General features: G+C 30.2%; 1 protein-coding gene and 1 long non-coding RNA gene across 2 annotated transcripts in view; one reads left to right on the forward strand and one right to left on the reverse strand.

Moving 5' to 3' along the window:
• Ca-alpha1T (Ca[2+]-channel protein alpha[[1]] subunit T) overlaps positions 1 to 20,532 on the reverse strand; it is a 90,657-nt gene that overhangs the window by 7,620 nt on the left and 62,505 nt on the right. The window contains exons 47-57 of the mRNA XM_080173539.1: positions 20,102 to 20,237; positions 19,755 to 19,820; positions 19,046 to 19,217; positions 18,681 to 18,816; positions 18,177 to 18,246; positions 17,495 to 17,574; positions 17,086 to 17,255; positions 16,745 to 16,824; positions 9,739 to 9,890; positions 9,131 to 9,240; positions 2,583 to 2,655 (exon numbers count right to left, since the gene is read on the reverse strand). Coding sequence (XP_080029665.1) covers positions 2,583 to 2,655; positions 9,131 to 9,240; positions 9,739 to 9,890; positions 16,745 to 16,824; positions 17,086 to 17,255; positions 17,495 to 17,574; positions 18,177 to 18,246; positions 18,681 to 18,816; positions 19,046 to 19,217; positions 19,755 to 19,820; positions 20,102 to 20,237 — 1,245 coding nt within the window. The remainder of the gene's footprint in view (positions 1 to 2,582; positions 2,656 to 9,130; positions 9,241 to 9,738; positions 9,891 to 16,744; positions 16,825 to 17,085; positions 17,256 to 17,494; positions 17,575 to 18,176; positions 18,247 to 18,680; positions 18,817 to 19,045; positions 19,218 to 19,754; positions 19,821 to 20,101; positions 20,238 to 20,532) is intronic.
• LOC145329420 (uncharacterized) lies at positions 5,571 to 6,491 on the forward strand. The gene is made up of 2 exons (XR_013882896.1): positions 5,571 to 5,959; positions 6,042 to 6,491. It is a non-coding gene; the product is annotated as an uncharacterized LOC145329420 (long non-coding RNA).

The following is a 20,532-nucleotide window of genomic DNA, read 5'->3' on the forward strand; positions in this document are numbered from 1 at the left end:
AACCAAAAGTTGGAAAAGTAACGGTTAACGGCTGGCGGCTCTGCCGTTTTGCCAATTGTTGTCAATCTTAAGAGCATATTAGTCACAAAACCTATCTCCACATAATACTTTCTCTCGCTCAAAAACCTTATCAAACAGTTCTAGCCGGTAGCTGTTGGTACTAGAAATTTAAAATATGGTTATTGCTATCATTTAACATGAATTAAACCAAAAATATGTTTTAAAAAGTTTATTCCTACGTAATTAATGATGAATTTGTCCTGAAAATAGGCAAAAAACGGCTGAGCCGCCAGCCGTTACTTTTCCCACTTTTGTTCGATTTAGGGAAAATAGACCTACCAAGGATTACTCATAAAAAAATTCAGGGCGAAATTCGAATTCTAAGTGCCATTTAATCATTGATTACGAGATGGTTGCATTAAAAAAAAACCCTTAATTTATTTCTACCTCTAGGCACTTGAGAAGGAGAGAGTCAAATTTAATAACCCAATTTCTTATTTTAGATTTTAAAATAAAAAAATTTATGAGGGGGCAATTTTTTTTTTGGGGGGGGGGTGCCACACCCCCCTCAATTTTTAATTTTAGTTAAAAAAAATTAAAAATAAATTTTTTTTTGGGGGGGGGAATTTTCATTTTTTTGGGGGGTTAGGGGTGTCCCACCCCCCAAAAAAATAGTTATAAACCTTCCCAGGACCTATGAGAAGCTACCCTGTTAAGGAGAACTCGATCGATTCAGCGGTTAGCGAGATCCTTCGGTACAGACACACAAACAGACATCCTGTTACTTTAGTATAAGGATGTGAGGTGCCACAAACTAATCATAAAATTTTATTTTTAAAAGCGAAGCTTTTCTCTAATTAGGGTCAGTCCTTCCGTACGCCCGTTCAGTTTTCTAGTTGGCGTAGCCGCCGGTTTAATATATTCAACAACAGTTTTAAGATATGCCTAAAATTAGGTTTTTTTAAATTAGGTATTTTTAAACTTAGGTATTTATAGTTAGGTGTTTATAAAAATAGGCATTTTTAAAATTAGGTGTTTTGTCACATTAGGCATTTTTAAAATTAGGTATTTTTAAATTAGACATTTTTAAATTAGGTATTTATAAATTAGGTGTTTTGTCACATTAGACATTTATAAAATTAGGCATTTTTAAAATAGGTATTTTTAAATTAGGTGTTTTGTCCCCACTCCAATAAAAATGCATCATTACTTTTTAACTACATAGTTTTCAAAATATGAAGCTTGTTGTTAAACAGAACTTCTTACAAACATTATTTCATCAACATACAAATAGCAAGAGCGTGCGAATCAAAAGGATATTTTTGATAATTACTCCCCCTTCCTTCATACCTAAACCTCTTACTTGTCTCCACATGGAAAGCAAAAGTGTCAAAATGTTTAAAATGTCCCCCCCCCCCTCCCCCAACCCCTAAATTGCTTTGCACGCCTATGCAAAAAAGAGAGAAGTAAGGAAAGTTTAATTTATAAAGGTTAATTGACTGTCGGCATTACCATATTATAATTAGTTATCAATAATGGAAACAAGACACATTTGACTGGCAAAATAATGGCATATAGTTGAAGTAATTTTTTTTTTTCATGAATGAACCATAACTTGTACTTTACCCCGTCCCGTTTTAGAAAAATTTTGTTAAAATTTTGGCTCTCAGCCAAATTATGGTTGATTTATGCAAAAAATGACCCATGCAAAATATTTTTTTTGTAATGCAAAAATTTCAATGGTACAAGCACTGCAAAGTTTTTAAAATCTGCAAAAAGACCTGTTTTTAAAGCACTTGTACCATCTCAATTTTAAAGATTTTACAAAATTCCAATTCTAGTGTGTCGATATAAACCTGATTTACAAAAAAAAATGGGGGCCGTCTAAATTATAACATATGAAGGACTAAGGTGTAGCAAGTAATCTTCCAAAGAAAAAAAATGCCAAATTGCATACATAAATAATAGGGTTGGGCCGGACGGATACAGATATCCGGCTGATTTATAATTAAAATTAAGATGGTACAAGAGCTTTAAAAACAGGTCCTTTTGCAGATTTTAAAGACTTAGCAGTGCTTGTACCATCGCAATATTTGCATTAAAGAAAAAATATTTTGCATAGGTCAATTTTTTTTGCATAAATCAACCATATTTTGGCTGGGGGCTAAACATTTTTTAAAAATTTTTCTAAACCGGGACAGGGTATTGTGCTTACATAAAAATATTGTTATATTATCCTTCCCTCCACCATTTGATGGTAAAAATATAGGATATTATGAGAATGCTGAATGTTGGTCAAGGAATGACATCGATACAACAGGCATGTTAATGGAATGTCAGCTTTGATCTGTTTTATTAAACGTAGTGTAGTCAACATATTACAATAAAATTCGTAACTGGACAAAGTGTTTAAAAAATCAGCAATGTGACGTCATAAAAATGAGGGATTATCCATCTCATTTTTAGGGGTTTTCATTCCCACTTCTCCTCTTATCTCCCTCATTTTTATGACGTCACATAGCTGATTTTTGAGACAAAAATTCTGTGTCATCACAATTGTTCCAGGTTGATTCTTTGTTTACCTGTCCTTCAATTTCTTCTAGACAAATACCAATAACAGACAGAAGCACGATGGCCACATCAAGCTGATTCCATCTAAAATTATTCTTTATTATAAAATCTTATTCAATCCTGTTATAAAAAGTATTAAGGCTTATTTTGTTAGTCCGTTAATATTTTGCTAGCCACTGAACCGTTTTAGCTATTTATCTAGGTGAGCTTCAGAAATGTCCCCGGAAGGATGTAATTATACCTATGCCAAGCTATATACTTTTTTAAATACTAGCGGCTACGCCCCTAGAGGCTTCTAGGGGCACTTGAGAAGAGTCGAATTTTATAACCCAATTTATTATTTTTATTTTAAAAGAAAAAGTAAAAAAATTTTGGGGAAGGAATTTTTTTTATTTTAGTTAAGAAAAATTTATAAAAAAAATTATTTTAGGGGGGGGGGAATATTTTTCTAGGGGCGATTTCTCTTGGGTGGGTGGTAGCACCCTCCCCCAAATTAATTACAAACCTTCCCGGGACCTATGAGAAACTATCCTGTTAAGGAGAACCTGGTTAACGAGATCCTTCGACAAACACACAGACATCCTGTTACTTTAGTATAAGGAACTTAAATACAGGGGATTAGGAATGGTGCAATGAAACTAAAACTTATTTTTACGACTTCGGGTACTATGGCAAAATGCCTTTAAAACTAAAGACTTCCAGCAGACGAAGTTTACAGAAAATAATCAACACAAACGCACTAGCAGACAATTAAGTTAAAAATCAACAAATCTTTAATGGCTATTTTTTGCATTGTATTATAGACAGCTCTTTGAAGATATTGAAATAAAAATTGTACGACTTAAACCATTATGTCCGCATTAAACAAAACTGGTATTAGTAAATGATTTTTTATCTTAAAATTCATGGAAAATTGTCTGTAAAGCGATGCTTTATATAATTTACTAAGTATATTAGCGATTACTTTTATTTAATAGATTTTTCCAATTTTTAACATTTACAAAAGGGCCTGCTTTATTGCTTCAAGATCCATATCAGATCTATATAGGAAATAAATTTCTATAAACGAGCTCAAGTTTTCCAAGGAATAAATGTTTAAAACTCATAGTGCTCCAATAATCCATAATAAACTCTCATTGCCCAGAACAATAAAACCCAATATTTTACTTTATTAAGAATAAATTAATTTTTTTTATTTCATCTTGCTATGTACATAATATTGAAGTATTTAATTATTATTCTTAAAAAAGAAAATTTAAATTCATAATATAGTAAATTTAAGAAAACTTAGTTTTAAAATGAGTTGATTCTAGTGCCCCTCCCTAATGTGTCCAAATTTTGAAACAAAAATTAAAAACATTTTAACCCTTTCCTGACGGTTATAAAAAAATATATATTAGAAAATAAATTCCGTAATTTAAATTGCATTTTTGAAAGAATGAAAATGGCTTTATTATAAATACGTATTTGAAGATTAAATTAAGAAATCAAAAGAAAATGGAAGAAAAAGCAAGTTAGAGAGAGATTTAAAAAAAAAAGAAAAAAAAAAAATGCTAAGGCAGAATGTTAATACGTTCATAGTATCAAAGGCTTTTATTATAAAATAAATAACTAAAATCAGCCGGACAGAAATTCTAACGTAAGTAGTAGAACTTGAAGTAATCTTTATGTGTAAGTTAATATATTTATCTCTTTCTATTCTAAATGCATAAGAATATTTTAAACTAGCAGATGTGTACCTAGCATCCAGGGGCTTTCAATTAAAAGGGGCAGAAACAGGCTAGAAAAAATAGCTCAAACCCATCTGAAAATGAAATAGCCTAATACCATCATGGGACCTATTTAAAGCTTACCTAAAATAGAGAACCCAATTGCTTCAGTAGTTATTGAGATCTTAACCTTCATAAAAAAGTGGAAAAACATATTTTTGCAGACAGACTGACGGGCCAATTGAGATGCAGAGTAGATGCTCATCACCCTGTAAAATTTTACCAGGGAAAAATTCATCTTTCTATCAGTCAAATGACAATCAGAGCATTACCGATAGACTGACAGACCAGGTAAATTATATAATGGATGCTTATTTGTAAAGGAGAACCATATCGATTCTGCGTTTATAGAGATCTTTTAGTACAGACAGACACACACACACACACACCGAGATCCTTTTACTTTATTTTAAGGACTATAGGCTAGACTTCTATTTTCAATAGAAGAAAAGGCACATTTCCCTACAGAAATTGATGTCATCTGGAGGGTTACAGACAGACTAACCGAATAAATAAGGTAGAGAGTAGATATTCATCTATCAGGAAAATCTTCTCTAGAAAAAATCAGTCGTGATCGTCTATCTAATTTATAATTTGATAAATAAAATTTTTACATTTTAAATTAAATGCCTTGCAGGGTATTTCCGACAGGCTGATGGAATAAGTAAATCACATATTGGATGCTTAAAGGTATAGGGTATATTCTCAAAAATTAAAACCGCCTTGCGTAAAAAATATTATATTTAATAAAAAAGCAAGGTCAGCCAAAGTGAGGATTAGGGTGCTTTGATTTACTTTTATTAAAAAATACACAAAAATCAATTTGACTAACGTCCAGTAAATTAAATAAAAAAAAAGTTCTAAAAAATTAAAAAAAAACATAAAAAGAATTGTAGTTTTAAAATAAATAAAAAAAAACCAAGTATTAGTATATTTTGAGTTTCCCACAGAAAGTGCAGTTTTTGCTACAATTTTACAAGAGCAAAAACTAGGATTGCACAACAATTCAAAGTTATATAATTGTGTTTTATATCTAGAATATTCTAGACTTTTTGTAGGAAACAAGAGTATAGTTATTTACTGTGATTCAATAATTTCATCATTATTTTGTATTATGTAATTGTATATAGATACTAGAATGTTCTTAGAAACACTTTAATTATACAAGCAAAAACCAATGAATAAGTTTTTGTCATACATAAAAAGCTAATATTGCATCATGTATAAGTTTCCAGAATCTTCTTTATTATATGACAAAAACTGATGTAGAAGTTTTTATTATGCTTTTTAATACATAAACAGCTAATATTGCATCATGTGTAAGTTTCCAGAATCTTCTTTATTATATGACAAAAACTGATGTAGAAGTTTTTGTTATACTTTTTATTGCACAAAAAAGCTAGGATTGCATCAGATTATGCCATTAACTAAATTCTAGAACATTCTAAGATCTCAGTATAAATAGAGCAGCAAAGTATCTGGTTCTCAATGAGCCTTGCACACTCATTCACTCGTAACATTTTATTTAACCTCTGTATCTCTTAATGTTTAACCTATCTAATGTGTTTATCTGTATACTATCTCTTTTCTTAACCATTCTGTTAGTTTTTATAAGAATGGTGTTTATTTTTATGTGTATCAATTTTTCATTTATCTTAATTTCTGTTTTACTCTTATTGAGATTTATAGAAATTTTACAAGTTCCCTGTTGGGACTTGTAAAAATCAAATGAAGCTCAAAACTAGAGAAATAGTCTAAGTTCTGAAAAATCATATACTTAAGCTGCTTAAAAAATCTATCTTTAGCAAATTTATCTAAGTTTAACTATTATATCTTTGGACTTGTAAATTTACAAAACATAATGAAGTTTGATGATTATTTTTCAAAGTATTTGGATAACAAACAATTACATGTCAAGTGTAAAGAAAATCTTAAAGAATCAAATATTATAAGTTTAAAGTTTACTTTCTTATTAAGAACTTATGGTTTACATTTTGCAAATCCAAAGATATGTTTTAACTGTCATAAAACATATTTAACCTTATATAAAATAATTGAAAATAACTTAAAAAACATTATTATACTTATGTTAGAATACAATACTAAACTATGATACTCACATTTAATCAACAATAAAGTATAAACAATAAACACTTAGTACATTTTTTGCTTTGGTATATATTGAATAATTTGAACTTGAAGTTGTGAGACAACAGTTCTTTATTGCACAAAAGTTAATAAATAATAGGAGATCCTCGCGTGGAAGTGTTTACAACACTTAGGTCTTTGTATTAATTTTGCCATTACTTGAGCAGTTTAAGAGTAAAAGTAAAACTAATTTAAAAACTTAACTTATAAGCATATCATAACTTACTAAAGGACCTTTGCCTCTATATTATCTTGGTAAATGTTTATTATTTAAATATTCTTTATCTAATAGACTTTTTCTTAGAAAGCAAAATAATTACTAATTTAAAGCTTGTTAGAAAGTCCTAGTACCTTTGGAAGCGATTAGTAAAGAGCGGAGTTATTCCTGCGGAGGGAATAGCGTGATTAGTGATTATGTATATAGTTGATATTCATTAGGTTATGATAGTCTACATGTACAACTTATTAAAGGACCTTTGCTACTATATTGTCTAAGTATAAAGTAACTTCAAAAATACTTTGATGATTCCTTTTATTTAGAAATTCAAAGTAGTTGCTAATATCAAAGCTTGTTACAAAGCCCTAGTACCTTTGGAAAACGTTAGTAAAGAGTGGAGTTCTTTCCTCCAACTTGATTAGGAATTATTCAAGTGCAAAAATAGAATCATTCTTAGTTGAGGGTTAGGAATCAACGTGGTTAGCAATTACATATATAGTAGATACAAATATTTTAAGTTTTGCAAAATTACTAGAGATTAAAGGACAGCTATCTGTAGGCGTTTGGAGCTTTAGGGACTGAAACGCACGACACAAATGCAATTGAGAACCTTGTGTACAAGCAATTGCAACTAGATGACACTCTAGAGGCCCTAGAGAATGCTAGTATATTTGTGGCCATTGGTCGCGGCCCTAGGGGGACACTCGCACCGGTTGACACTCTAGAGGCCCTAGAGCACACCGGAACATGGGAACCTCTATAGTTGTACCTCTCTTTAAGGATGCTTGATAAGAAATATTAAGTTGTATAATACATGCTGAATTAGATTTTGGGACACTGATTAGTACAGCTCTGTAGCTTAATAGCTTGGATTCTAGGAGTAAGGGTACGGTAGCGCATCAAGTTGTACTTGTATAAGCCGGCTATGCAGTTTACTCTGAGTTTCTATTGTTATAAAAAAAGCAAAATACATCTGGTAGCTTGCTAGAGTTTAATTAAGCATTGGACAAATCTTTATTTATTTATTCTTGGAAAATCTAGCTTTATTTAATATTCTCACAAATTATAGCTTATAAGTACTTCACAACATAATTTTAATCTAAGTTAAAGTATTGAATTGAACTGCTTTTCTTTGGCAAAGTTGAATTGTTTATCACATCTATCACTTGAATCAATTTAGTCTAACCAGCTAAATGTTGTAAACTTTGACAATATTGCGTTTAACTTATTCGGTTTGGTAGCTAAGTTTATGCTTTGTCATATGAGTTGGAGATTGGCTTCAACTTGGTTGGTATTCTCTTTTTGTTCTGAAACTTGGCACGTTTTATTAGAATTGGGAGAAAACATATCAGCTTTCCCATATCGAGTGCATATCAAGCATTGAAAATACACTTCCATATTTTAGAAATAAATCGTAAATTAGAAGGGATAGTTTTTTTGCATAAGCCTAACTCCTGCAGGGGGCCCTAACCCACCAAGGTTTACCCTTGATGTGCCCTTACTCTTGATAAGATATTAATTATAGAACATATAGAATTTCTTAGAAATTTTAAAGCTAAACAAAGATGACATCATTTATAAGTCCTTAGTAAAGCTAATAAACATGGAAATCTTTACAATAGAATTTATATAATATCTTTGATAGTAGATGCATATCAAAGCATTCCAACAGACGGACGGACAAAGTAAGTTCATCAGTATGGGGATGTTTTTAATTCCAGCCATTGATCTTTTATAACTGAAGAGAAATTCACGTTTACTTCTTTACGGTTTCTTACAGACAGACAGACATTTCAATTAGAGTACAAAGAAACATATGATAACATCCATAAACTTTGTGAAGTTCATAAAAATCTAATAAAATAGACGGACAATATGGTTAAAACATTAGATGTCAATAGAAATATATACAGTAAACTTAAAACATAAAATACCATAAAATCTAATTACTAAAACTTTAGCATAATGGACGGACTGACTGACAAAGTTAATTAAATATATATGGTGCTTTTTAGTCAGCGAAATCCTCACAGACAAATTTGCTTTTCATTTTTAATTTTAAAAAAATCATAATTGTGATTTTGTACCAGACAGACATACAAAGTTCCAGTAAGATTTTCTGCTAAAATATTTTTTAGTAGAAAGGCTACTCCATAATTTATAATATAATAATTTTTCCTAATAACTCGGACCCTAAGGCGGCCTGAGGCTGCTTCGTCATATCTTAATAATTTCATTAGCCTTCTACCTTTCCAGTACGGATATTTAATATTCTCAAGAGTATTACAGACCAGCGAACAATGTGAGCTGTAGGCTAGTATTTCAATATTGCTGAGAACCAGTTCTAATTCACTGGATTTAAATCGGTTTCGAAGCCATACTAGAAAAAAGATATTTAAGCTAAGTAAATAATATTTATATTTACCTATCTGACATATATCTTTTTAGTCCCAGAGCAGAAACCTTCATACAAGCCTCAAGGATAAATATTGCAGTAAAAAAGAAGTTGAAGATTTTCAGCGCATATTCCAGCTCCTAAAAATGTTATCCGTGTTAAATTTGAAGAAAAAAAATAGACGATTGCTACATTTAATTTAACAGGACTTTGTAATGTTTAATTTACTTTGGATCCCAGTTATTCAATAAAAAGCTCCAAAAAGATAACGCAGCTTGTACAAAACCTGTTAGGTATGTCTGTAATAGTCATCCAAACAGGTCAATTCTGTCTGATTGGCAGTGCTTAGTTCAACAAATAAAACCTACACCATTATTTTGTATAGAATAAGCGAAAGGTAGTTTCTCGTGTGTTTGATTTTTATTATAACCAGGTTAAATTTATGTTTTTTACAGGATAGACCTGAAATGTTAAGGCACCGCAAGTTTAGGCCCCGCAGATTTAGGGCCTTTCTAGTAATTATACATAAGAATTAAACACTTCCTCTCCCATTGCTTTCAATTTAGTTAGGCACTCTGAAAGATAACAACAGAAGAATTTATAATCGTAAAGAAAAATATTTCCATTATAAAATTTACCCTGGGCATCATGTAGAACTCCATGGCCATGGTGATGACGTTCAGGCCGATAACAGCTGAGATACCCAGGTCAAAATATTTGGAGGTCACCACTTTGTGCACAACCAGCCGCATTGGGGAATAATCCATGTAATAAGGACGCTCCAACATTTCTACAAAATAAAATTAAATTACTATCATTAACTTAAAGATTTAATAATAAATAAATATAATATGTATTATTTTCAAGAAAAAATAATTTTACATCATGAAGAAAGAAAATATGTTTCAAATAACCAAATCGATTGTTTTTAATTAAACCAAAATTTGAAGATTTTTTAGATTTATTAAAAATATACTTCAAATTTTTTTATAATTTTGATCCAATTAATTTTAAAATACTTGACAATTTCAGACTTAGGTAAGCTACAATATACATTCAGATAAATAAAAAAAATATTAAATCTACCAATGTTTAAGCAAAGAAAAAATGGTTTAAACTATTTTAAGATTTCCATTTTTAGAAGCTTTTATTCTTGAATTTATATCTTTAGATATACAAACAATTTTAAGAAATTTTTTTTCACATATTAATTTCCAATGAAGGAGAAGACAAAGACAAATGATTTAATCTACATCCCTTTATTCCCCCTAAACAGATATTAACTTCTAAAGCTACAGGTCACAGAATGGGGATTACGATTTATCATTCCTTGTCTTATCCCTGTATCCCTAGAAAGTTCACAATGCAAATGTTGATTTTAAAAGTAAATACTACATAAAATATAAACTTTTCATGCAAAGTTGAAGAAAATACACATATATAATACAAAAATGAATTAAAAAGAGACTCTGAAACATGCAGAAATATTGGTAAAAATATTATGCTGAAAATAATCCTTTAGAATGACAGCATCCTTGATGAATTATATAATTACTACAAAACAAAACATTTTGTTTTAATGATAATCTTCGCGCGATTTGTATCCAAATAGTTACTAAAATAGACTGTTTTAGTATTTTTTATTTTACTTTAATTTAAAAAAAATATTGTTTAGTTTTCAAAATTAACCCTTGGGGGAAGAACCATGTTAAAATATACACGACACAATAATTGAAAAATTCTTTTCGTATGCTAACGAATATCTGTTTTTCTTTTGTATGGACTTGGCTGTGTTTATATTTCCGAAGCTATTAGCGGATTTCCAAGATCCAATAAAAAATCGGGACAGGGTCCCTGCTCTGAGGGGAGAGTTATATGTAGCTCATGCTCCCTCTATTTTTTTACTTAAATATGTTAATAAGTTTGTTATAAAATTAAAATGCTACTTAAATCAAACGAAATCATAGAAATTAATATTTTAAGAGTATACAAATTAGAGAGATATATAGATAATGTTCAATACTTCAGAATAAATATGAAATTAAATAACAAGATGCAAAGTAAACAAGATTACTTTCATGAAAACTTATTCCTTTCCATTACATTAAAGCTAACAGTTTATTTAATGATAAAAAAAAATTGTGATATCATAGTAAAGAAGTTTAAATAGGTGGAAACAATACGCCTTAATTTGAATATATGTATTATTGATGAATCACTAGCATAAAAAAAAGATGTTATACTTCAAATCTAGCATTATTTTTTTATAGAGCAATACCAAGGTGGAATCCCATAAAAAATATAACGCTCATCCACTATTAGCTTGTTCTAAATTTGATATACCTAATTTTTATGCGATTCCATCTATTTTCCACATTAATATATAATGATGTTATATAATGAAAAAGCATTATTTTGTTCAAAGCATTATATGAATTATTTTTTTTTGTACTATGTGTTATATTTGTAAAAAAAATACTAGATAAATTATGGATTGAAAAACTTTCTACTATTATTTTATTCGATTAATACCTATAAAATCATGAATTTATAATAATATATTTTTTTATTTATCAGAAACTTAATTTATAGTGCCTTCTCTAATGAGATATTTGAATGGATGGGGTAATTCTCCCATTGCAACACCAAAAATCTTTTTTTTGGGTTATACAACTATTGGATCATATGAAGGAAATGAAGTCATTCCTAAAAAGGACAGAAATCCCCTTCCTTGGGTATAGGAAGGCTGTTTCCTTTCCTTTTTCTTACAAATTCTCAGTAAGGAAGGTGATTTCTGTCCACTATCTAACAAATTCTCACTAAAGGAAGGTGACCTCTGTCCACCATCTTACAAATTCTTCCTAGTTCTTAGAAATTCTTAATTTTCCTCACTATTACAACCATGTTTAATTAATCTACCTTATTTCACCAAATTCTTCCTTATTCTCAGAAATTCTACCTTAATTACACAAATTCTCCCTTATTCTCAGATAACTTACCTTATTCTAAGAAATTCTTCCTTGTTTCAAGAAAATCTACTTTATTCCCCCAAATTCTTCCTTATTCTAAGAAAATCTACCTTATTCCCTCAAATTCTTCCTTTTTATAAGAAATTCTACCTTATTCTAAGAAAATCTACCTTATTCTCCCAAATTCTTCCTTATTCTAAGAAATTCTTCCTTGGTCGAAGAAAATCTACCTTATTCTAAGAAATTCTTCCTTATTCTAAGAAAATCTACCTAATTCTCCCAAATTCTTCCTTATTCTAAGAAAATCTACCTTATTCTAAGAAATTCTACCTTATTCTAAGAAAATTTACCTTATTCTCCCTAATTCTTTCTTATTCCCCCAAATTCTACCTTATTCTAAGAAAATTTACCTAATTCTCCCAAATTCTTCCTTATTCTAAGAAAATCTACCTTATTCTAAGAAATTCTACCTTATTCTAAGAAAATCTACCTTATTCTAAGAAATTCTTCCCTATCCTAAGAAAATCTACCTTATTCTAAGAAATTCTTCCTTGTTCTCAGAAAATCTACCTTATTCTAAGAAATTCTACTTTATTCTAGGAAAATCTACCTTACTCTCCCTAATTCTTTCTTATTCCCCAAAATTCTACCTTATTCTAAGAAAATCTTACTTGTTCTAAGAAAATCTACCTTGTTCTGAGAAATTCTTCCTTATTTTAAGAAAATCTACCTAATTCTAAGAAATTCTTTTTTATTCTAAGAAAATCTACCTTATTCTAAGAAATTCTTCCTTATTCTAAGAAAATCTACCTTATTCTAAGAAATTCTTCCTTATTCTTAGAAATTCTACCTTATTCTGAGAAAATCTACCTTATTCTAAGAAATTCTTCCTTATTCTAAGAAAATCTACCTTATTCTAAGAAATTCTTTTTTATTCTAAGAAAATCTACCTTATTCTAAGAAATTCTTCCTTATTCTAAGAAAATCTACCTTATTCTAAGAAATTCTTCCTTATTCTTAGAAATTCTTCCTTATTCTAAGAAAATCTAACGAATTCTACCAATAAGGAAGAATTTCTTAGAATAAGGTAGATTTTCTTAAAATAAGGTAGAATTTGAGGGAATAAGAAATAATTAGAGAGAATAATATAGATTTTCTTAGAATAAGGAAGAATTTCTGAGAATAAGGTAGAATTTCCAAGAATAAGGAAGAATTTGGGGGAATAAGGTAGAATTTTGGGGAATAAGAAAGAATTAGGGAGAATAATATAGATTTTCTTAGAATAAGGAAGAATTTCTTAGAAAAAGGTAGATTTTCTTAGAACAAGGAAGAATTTCTTAGAATAAGGTAGATTTTCTTACAATAAGGTAGAATTTCTTAGAATAAGGAAGAATTTCTTAGAATAAGGTAGATTTTCTTAGAAAAAGGAAGAATTTGTTAGAATAAGAAAGAATTTGTTAGAATAAGGAAGATTTTCTTAGAATAAGGTAGAATTTCTTAGAATAAGGAAGAATTTCTTAGAATAAGGTAGATTTTCTTAGAATAAGGAAGAATTTGTTAGAATAAGGTAGATTTTCTTAGAATAAGGAAGAATTTGTTAGAATAAGGTAGATTTTCTTAAAATAAGGTAGAATTTAGGGAAATAAGAAAGAATTAGGGAGAATAATATAGATTTTCTTAGAATAAGGAAGAATTTCTGAGAATAAGGTAGAATTTCCAAGAATAAGGAAGAATTTGGGGGAATAAGGTAGAATTTTGGGGAATAAGAAAGAATTAGTGAGAATAATATAGATTTTCTTAGAATAAGGAAGAATTTCTTAGAAAAAGGTAGATTTTCTTAGAACAAGGAAGAATTTCTTAGAATAAGGTAAATTTTCTTAGAATAAGGTAGAATTTCTTAGAATAAGGAAGAATTTCTTAGAATAAGGTAGATTTTCTTAGAATAAGGAAGAATTTGTTAGAATAAGGAAGAATTTCTTAGAATAAGGAAGAATTTCTTAGAATAAGGAAGAATTTCTTGGAATAAGGACGAATTTCTTAGAATAAGTACGAATTTCTTAGAATAAGGTAGATTTTCTTAGATTAAGGAAGAATTTCTTAGAAAAAGGTAAATTTTTTAAGAATAAAAAAGAATTTGTTAGAATAAGGTAGATTTTCTTAGAATAAGGAAGAATTTCTTAGAATTAGGATGATTTTCTTAGAATAAGGAAGAATTTCTTAGAATAACGTAGAATTTCCAAGAATAAGGAAGAATTTGGGGGAATAAGGTAGATTTTCTTAGAATAAGGAAGATTTTCTTAGAATAAGGTAGAATTTCCTAGAATAAGGAAGAATTTGGGGGAATAAGGAAGAATTTGGGGGAGTCAGGTAGATTTTCTTAGATTTAGGAAGAATTTCTAAGAATAAGGTAGGTTATCTGAGAATAAGTGAGAATGTGTAAGGAAAAGGTAGACATTGTTATGAAAAGGTAGAATTTGGAGGAACTAGGTTAATTTTCTTAGGATTAGGAAGATTACGTGAGATTTAGGGAGGTCATTTTTATTCTCTTTTTCAGAGAGTGATTTTTGTCCATATTTCACTTATCTGAGAAAATGGAAGATGATTTCTGTCCTTTTTGAAATGAAATTTCTGTCCTTTTAAGGAATGACTTCATTTCCTTCATATGATCCCAACTTTTTAGTTAATCCTCCTAAAAAGAAATAATAAGTTACATACAATTTTTTTATTTATCCTAGCTAGTAAAAATCCTTGAATTAGAAATCAATTTTTTTTCTTGAAATACAATTTTTTAATTTCCTCGAATTTGTAAGTTTTATGTAAATTTTGTTTCCATTTTACCTAAGAAGCAAATAAACAAAGCAAAAATAAATGAAAATCCTGCAATAAAGAATAAAAATCAGCGTTTTTTATGTTCAGTATTCGCGAGATAAACCAATGTCCAAGTAAAAAGTTGCCATTTTTAGTTTTCAAACAAAATGAATTTGATAAAGCTTGAAAACAAGTAAGATTGGGACCAATAAACAATAGTAGCGTAGCTCTCTGACCAGAACAAAAAATGAACTGAATTTATAATGAAATAAGGGTGATTTTCCTAAAGGTGCCTAGTCTACAACAGAACCCTTATTCCCCTTATTTTCGAATCAATTAAAATTAATTAAGTTGTTTAGTTTGTTTTTAATTATTACTTTGGTTATAATGGTTACTGAGAACTCCTGCATGGTATTGCATGGAAAAATCCACCAGCCCCCCCCCTCCCCCTTATTTTTAATATAGGTCAAAATAAGTGGGTGAAGTACCAAAATAAAGAAAAGAGGGGGAAAATGCAAGCCTGAGGTGGATTCTTAAAAAAAATTTGCCCCACTAATCGCTTAGTGGGGCAAATTTGTTTTCGTGAAAAATCCTCCAAAATCACATAAAAAATCTACAAAAATTAAATAAAATCTTATGTTCATATCCCTTCTATGATTTTGTTTAATTTTTGTAGATTTTTAAAGTGATTTTGGTGGATTTTTTACGAAAACAATTTTGCCCCACTAAGCGATTAGTGGGGCAAATTTTTTTTAAGAATCCACCTCTGTAATTTAAATGAACAAACTTATATGACTTGTAGAGTAGAGTTGCTACTAAAAATAGCAACTTTCTATGTATATATGATGTAATGTTATGCAAAGTATAAAAGACAATTGCGCCCTTACAATATACAAGAACTTTCTCTAAAGCGGAGCGAGCCAAATTTTGCGATATATAAATAATCATCAGAGTTGACTACATACCATTCGGACCATTATAATCACCTTTCAATAAATTAATATGTCATTATTTGTGCTTTGGAAATAAAAATAAGAACCTATTAACATCTATATTTTATATGTGATACAATAATCAAGTTTAGTCTAGGGGGTGCTTTTTAGGTCACTATCTAACTACTTTCCTAAAAAAAGGGTATTTTTATTTTTATTTTTTAATTCACACTTATTTTAAACAAACAAAATGTTTGAAAATTGAGGGGAAAAAGTTACTTAAGTTTCATATTGTACAATCAAATTTCAACGTTAGTGGTAGCTTGACTTTAAAGTAGCATTTGATTAAAATATAACTTTTACTATTAAAGTTAATGCGATATTAAAATAAAATGTTAGATTTTAAGAAAAATTATGACATGAAGAAAAATGTCAGATTATCAAAAAAAAACAGTTATCTACGGCTTGCAAGTTAATTTAAGTACACATAAAAATATTTGAAAATTGTATTTAGAGTGCTGAAAGTAGTTGGTGCAAAAAATAAATTTATGAGACTTCTTTGAAAAATTGTAGTCTTTTAATATCGTTTAAAAATTAAAAAATAAAGCTATTTTGAGTACTTTTAGATTTTTCTCTTTATAAAGTAATTATTTAAAGTTTAACCCTTTAAAGACTAAATAAAATAATTTATTTAAATTTTATGACCTATAGTACTAACACAATACACCTATCAAACAACCAACCCCTTTCATGGTAAAAATCCTAGCTCTGATTTTTCTGTGTTGCACCTGTTTAAAGGCAAAGGCGTTTCCCAACTCCTATTTTTTTCTGGCTAATAGAAAAAAGATAATGAAGAAACACCACCATTTTGGGTTGAATCTTTCATTTAGCTGTATTGTATGAGCACTCTATACTTTTGTAAAATCAAATCTTACTTCTGCGTCTCTCTTCGATCTTTTTAGCGCGTTTAGCTGCTCTACGTGCCCTCTCCTCCTTCTCCTGTTCGGCTCGGCACCTAGGTTACATGGCTATTACTTATTACTATTTATTAGGCTCGGCACCTGGGTTACAAAAAATTTACATTATATTAATTATTATGCTCGGCACCTAGGTTGCAAAACATTTACATAATTTACATTTATATGGCATTTACGTAATATAAAATATAAACATAATGCTCGGCACCTAGGTTGCATGGCATTTGTATCAAAGGATTATTATATTAAAAGTTTTGATAACACTTCCTATTGCAGAATTCTTTAATAAAAAATGTAACCTGTGAAAATTTTCCACCACAACCCCCACAAACATGTTGAGTACGAAGAACCCAACCAGCAGTAGGAAGGAGATAAAGTACACCAGTCTCCATTCATTAAAGTTTCTCTTAGGTTGTAGGTCTATACCACGAGCATCCAGCCCATGGTACATTATATCCACCCACCCATCCTGAATATATCCAGCAATCAGGGAAGACTAAGCGTGACTGATACGCAGCACCCTTCTATGTCCAACACCCAAGGACCTATCATCTTCCCGACGACGAGCGGATGCGCTACGTGTTAAGCCACGGTCGCGGGTATATAGATAGATGGATAGATATTTAGATAGATAGATAGAGAGAGAGATAGATAGAGAGAGAGATAGATAGATAGATAAATGAATAGATAGATAGAAATATTTCTCACCTTAGAAGAAAGAACAAAGAGTGACATAAGAGCGTGGCCGAGATTATCAAAATTATATTTCTGATTCACCCACTTGTTTCCTAAACAAATTTTTATTTTGTAAATCAAAATTGTCTCTAAAATTAAAAAAAATGTATCGAAAATTTTTTTACTGTGAATAAACTTGAAAAGAAAAAACTTTAATGCCTAAAAACTTGGAACTGGGACACTTCTTTTTTCGTCAATTACAGACAATCGACCCTATATAATTCTAAAGTCTAGAGGTCTTAACTGTACAGGGAGCATGGTAACGAATATAACTGCTTTAGGCCAGATCATTCGCCCTAATTATAATAATTTCATGCAATGTAAAAGCACCTGTCAATTTTTAACAGACACACAGAAAACTGTCCCGAATTTGTATTAATTTTGAGGAACAAGACTCCAGTGACGTCATATTTTTCTTTCCCGAAAAAGGGAAGAGGGGAAGAAAATCTCTTTAAAAGAAATGGGGAAAACCCCCTTTTCTCCCATCTCTTTTTTCTTCCCCCCTTCCCTTTTTTTTTCTTTCCCCTTCCCTTTTTCGGGAAAGAAAAATATGACGTAACTGGAGTCTTGTTCCTCAAAATTAATACAAATTCGGGACAGTTTTCTGTGTGTCTTTTTAACATATTTAGTTTCTCTGCAACAAGCGTATATTAACCTGGTATGGCTAAACAGTCAGCTTTTGTTTCAACGCCTCTTAGATCTCCTTCACAATGGTAAAACAGACCCTAAAACAATGATGATACCGTCCATAAAATGCGATTCACATGAAAAATCATGGATGGACAAACAGACAAAGTTAATTAAAGATATTTAGTTGCCATAATGACTAAGTATATCATATACTAAATTTGGTTGAGGGAATCTTAATTCAAGATTTCAGTTGTCTATCTTTAATAGCAGATGAGGAAATCAAATTGCCACATAGCATTGACTGACGGAAAAATTTAAACCCTAACAAAAAGTATATAAAATTGCAACTAAGAAACAACAATGATTAAATTGAAAATCTTGACCAATATCGTTAAAATATTTAAATACTAATAAAATGGGCAAATGATGAAAATTTGAATTGCGCATTTAGTTTACCTCGGATATGCTGCAAGAAATTGTGTTTAGCATTACGGACGGAAACACTAACAGAGGATAGTCCTTTGATTACCTTGAAAAGTTGAACTCCAAGAATACCAAATATGATGAAAAAAGTACAGCAGATGAGAACAATATTACCAATGGGTTTCAAAGATGACAACAAGGTTTGTACCACCAGCTTTAGACCAGGGGCTCGATTTATCACTCTGAAAATTTTAGGAAAGTAATTATTATGATTTTTGAAGTATGACCGACGATAAATAAATATGTTATGAACGCTGATTCGTACAGGAAATGTTTATCAAAATTTCAGCTGTCTATCTCAAACATCAGCCGAGAAAATTTTATTTCTCCCATGGTGTTACATATTAACTGACAAAATGTTGGACCAAAAAGGTGAATTAAAGAGTATATTCAATGCAAAAAAAAGCCTACCTTAACGGGCGAAGCGCTCTAACAAGCCTAAAGACGCGAAGCATGCCAAATATTTTGTTTGTTTTGCCCATGCATAGAGTTATAGCTGTGTCTACAAGTGATATAACCACCAGGGTACCATCCATTCTGTTCCAGCCAGAAGAAAAATAACTGTCTTCGCCATAGAATAGTCCTAAATAATTAAAACTTTTGCATTATTAGTACCAATGGAGTATTTTTTCTCCTGTTTATAATACTAGAGGGATCTAAATTTAAAGGAATAGCCTAAAATCATTCCGGGTTATGTAAGAAGCTTCCATATAAAGGAGGATCACATCGGTTCAGTGGTTAGCGAGATCCTTTAATAAAAACAGAAAAGCTTACTACTTTATATAATAGGATTTAAATTAAATAAAAAATCTTGCTAACCTAAAAACCGTTTAGGTTTAGTTAAGTTTCTTACAGGTTAAGTGAAGTTTTTTTTTTCATTTTGAGAGAGGGTAATTAAAAAAATTACCCCTAACATTTTACTCTTTTTATTTTTCAAACTAAAGCCCTATGATGTGGTATTTCTTTCATTTCTTTAAAGTGCCGAGGCACGGTCGTTGGAATCTTCTTTAATATGGTCATTACTCTTTAGTCTTAAAAGTGTTCGTGTTTTTTTTTATAAACAGAATCCGATGAAGACGACATTACCGACATAATAACCAGTTTTAAAGTTAATTTTTACCTGCGGCTATAGCCTTCAAGAACATTTCCAACGCAAACACAACAGTAAAGATATTGTTTAGAACATCTAGTGGGAGAATTTACAAATTACATGTCATATTTTTTAGCAGCAAAGATCCTTTTTAATTTCAAATGTTACCGTCTGATTTTTTGTGTATTATAATGATTTAAAAACATAGACTATATAACTTATTTTGTCTGTTAGTCTATATATGTATCTGTCTATGATGTCTTATAGGACTTCCTGAAAAGGAGAAAACACATTTATTTGAAAATATCGATAATACAAGCAAGCTTAACTAAAGACTGACAGCCCGACATATTTTGTCCAAAGATTAGCAGCATTACAAAGAACTTTTAAAATGTAAAGTAAATTTCCTAGGATATATCTTTCAAGAGCCCAAGGTGGTATATTAGGTCTCTCCATAGCCAAGGTTATACAGTTAGCAGATATAAACACGAGAATCACAAAATCAAACCATCCCTACAAAGAAATATGTACATTAGCAACATAAGTTACCTGGAAAACCTCTGAGAGGTCATATTTTAGTGTACAATATACAAAATGAAATATTGCTAATAATTACGCGTCCAAACGTCCTACAGACAATTAACTGTTTGATTAGAAGCCCAAACTGTGAATGGCAATGAGTAGCGCCTGATTTTAGCCAGAGCATTCTCCATGCTCTAACTATTTGGTTATGACGCGGTGCGTGGACAAGATTCCAACATATAACCTATCTTACAACAAAGTTTTACTTCTTAGTCGCGGGTTAAGA

The sequence above is a fragment of the Acartia tonsa genome, chromosome 10 (assembly GCF_053477335.1).
Source record: "Acartia tonsa isolate MP-2025a chromosome 10, ASM5347733v1, whole genome shotgun sequence".
NCBI classification, from domain to species: Eukaryota; Metazoa; Arthropoda; class Copepoda; order Calanoida; family Acartiidae; genus Acartia; species Acartia tonsa.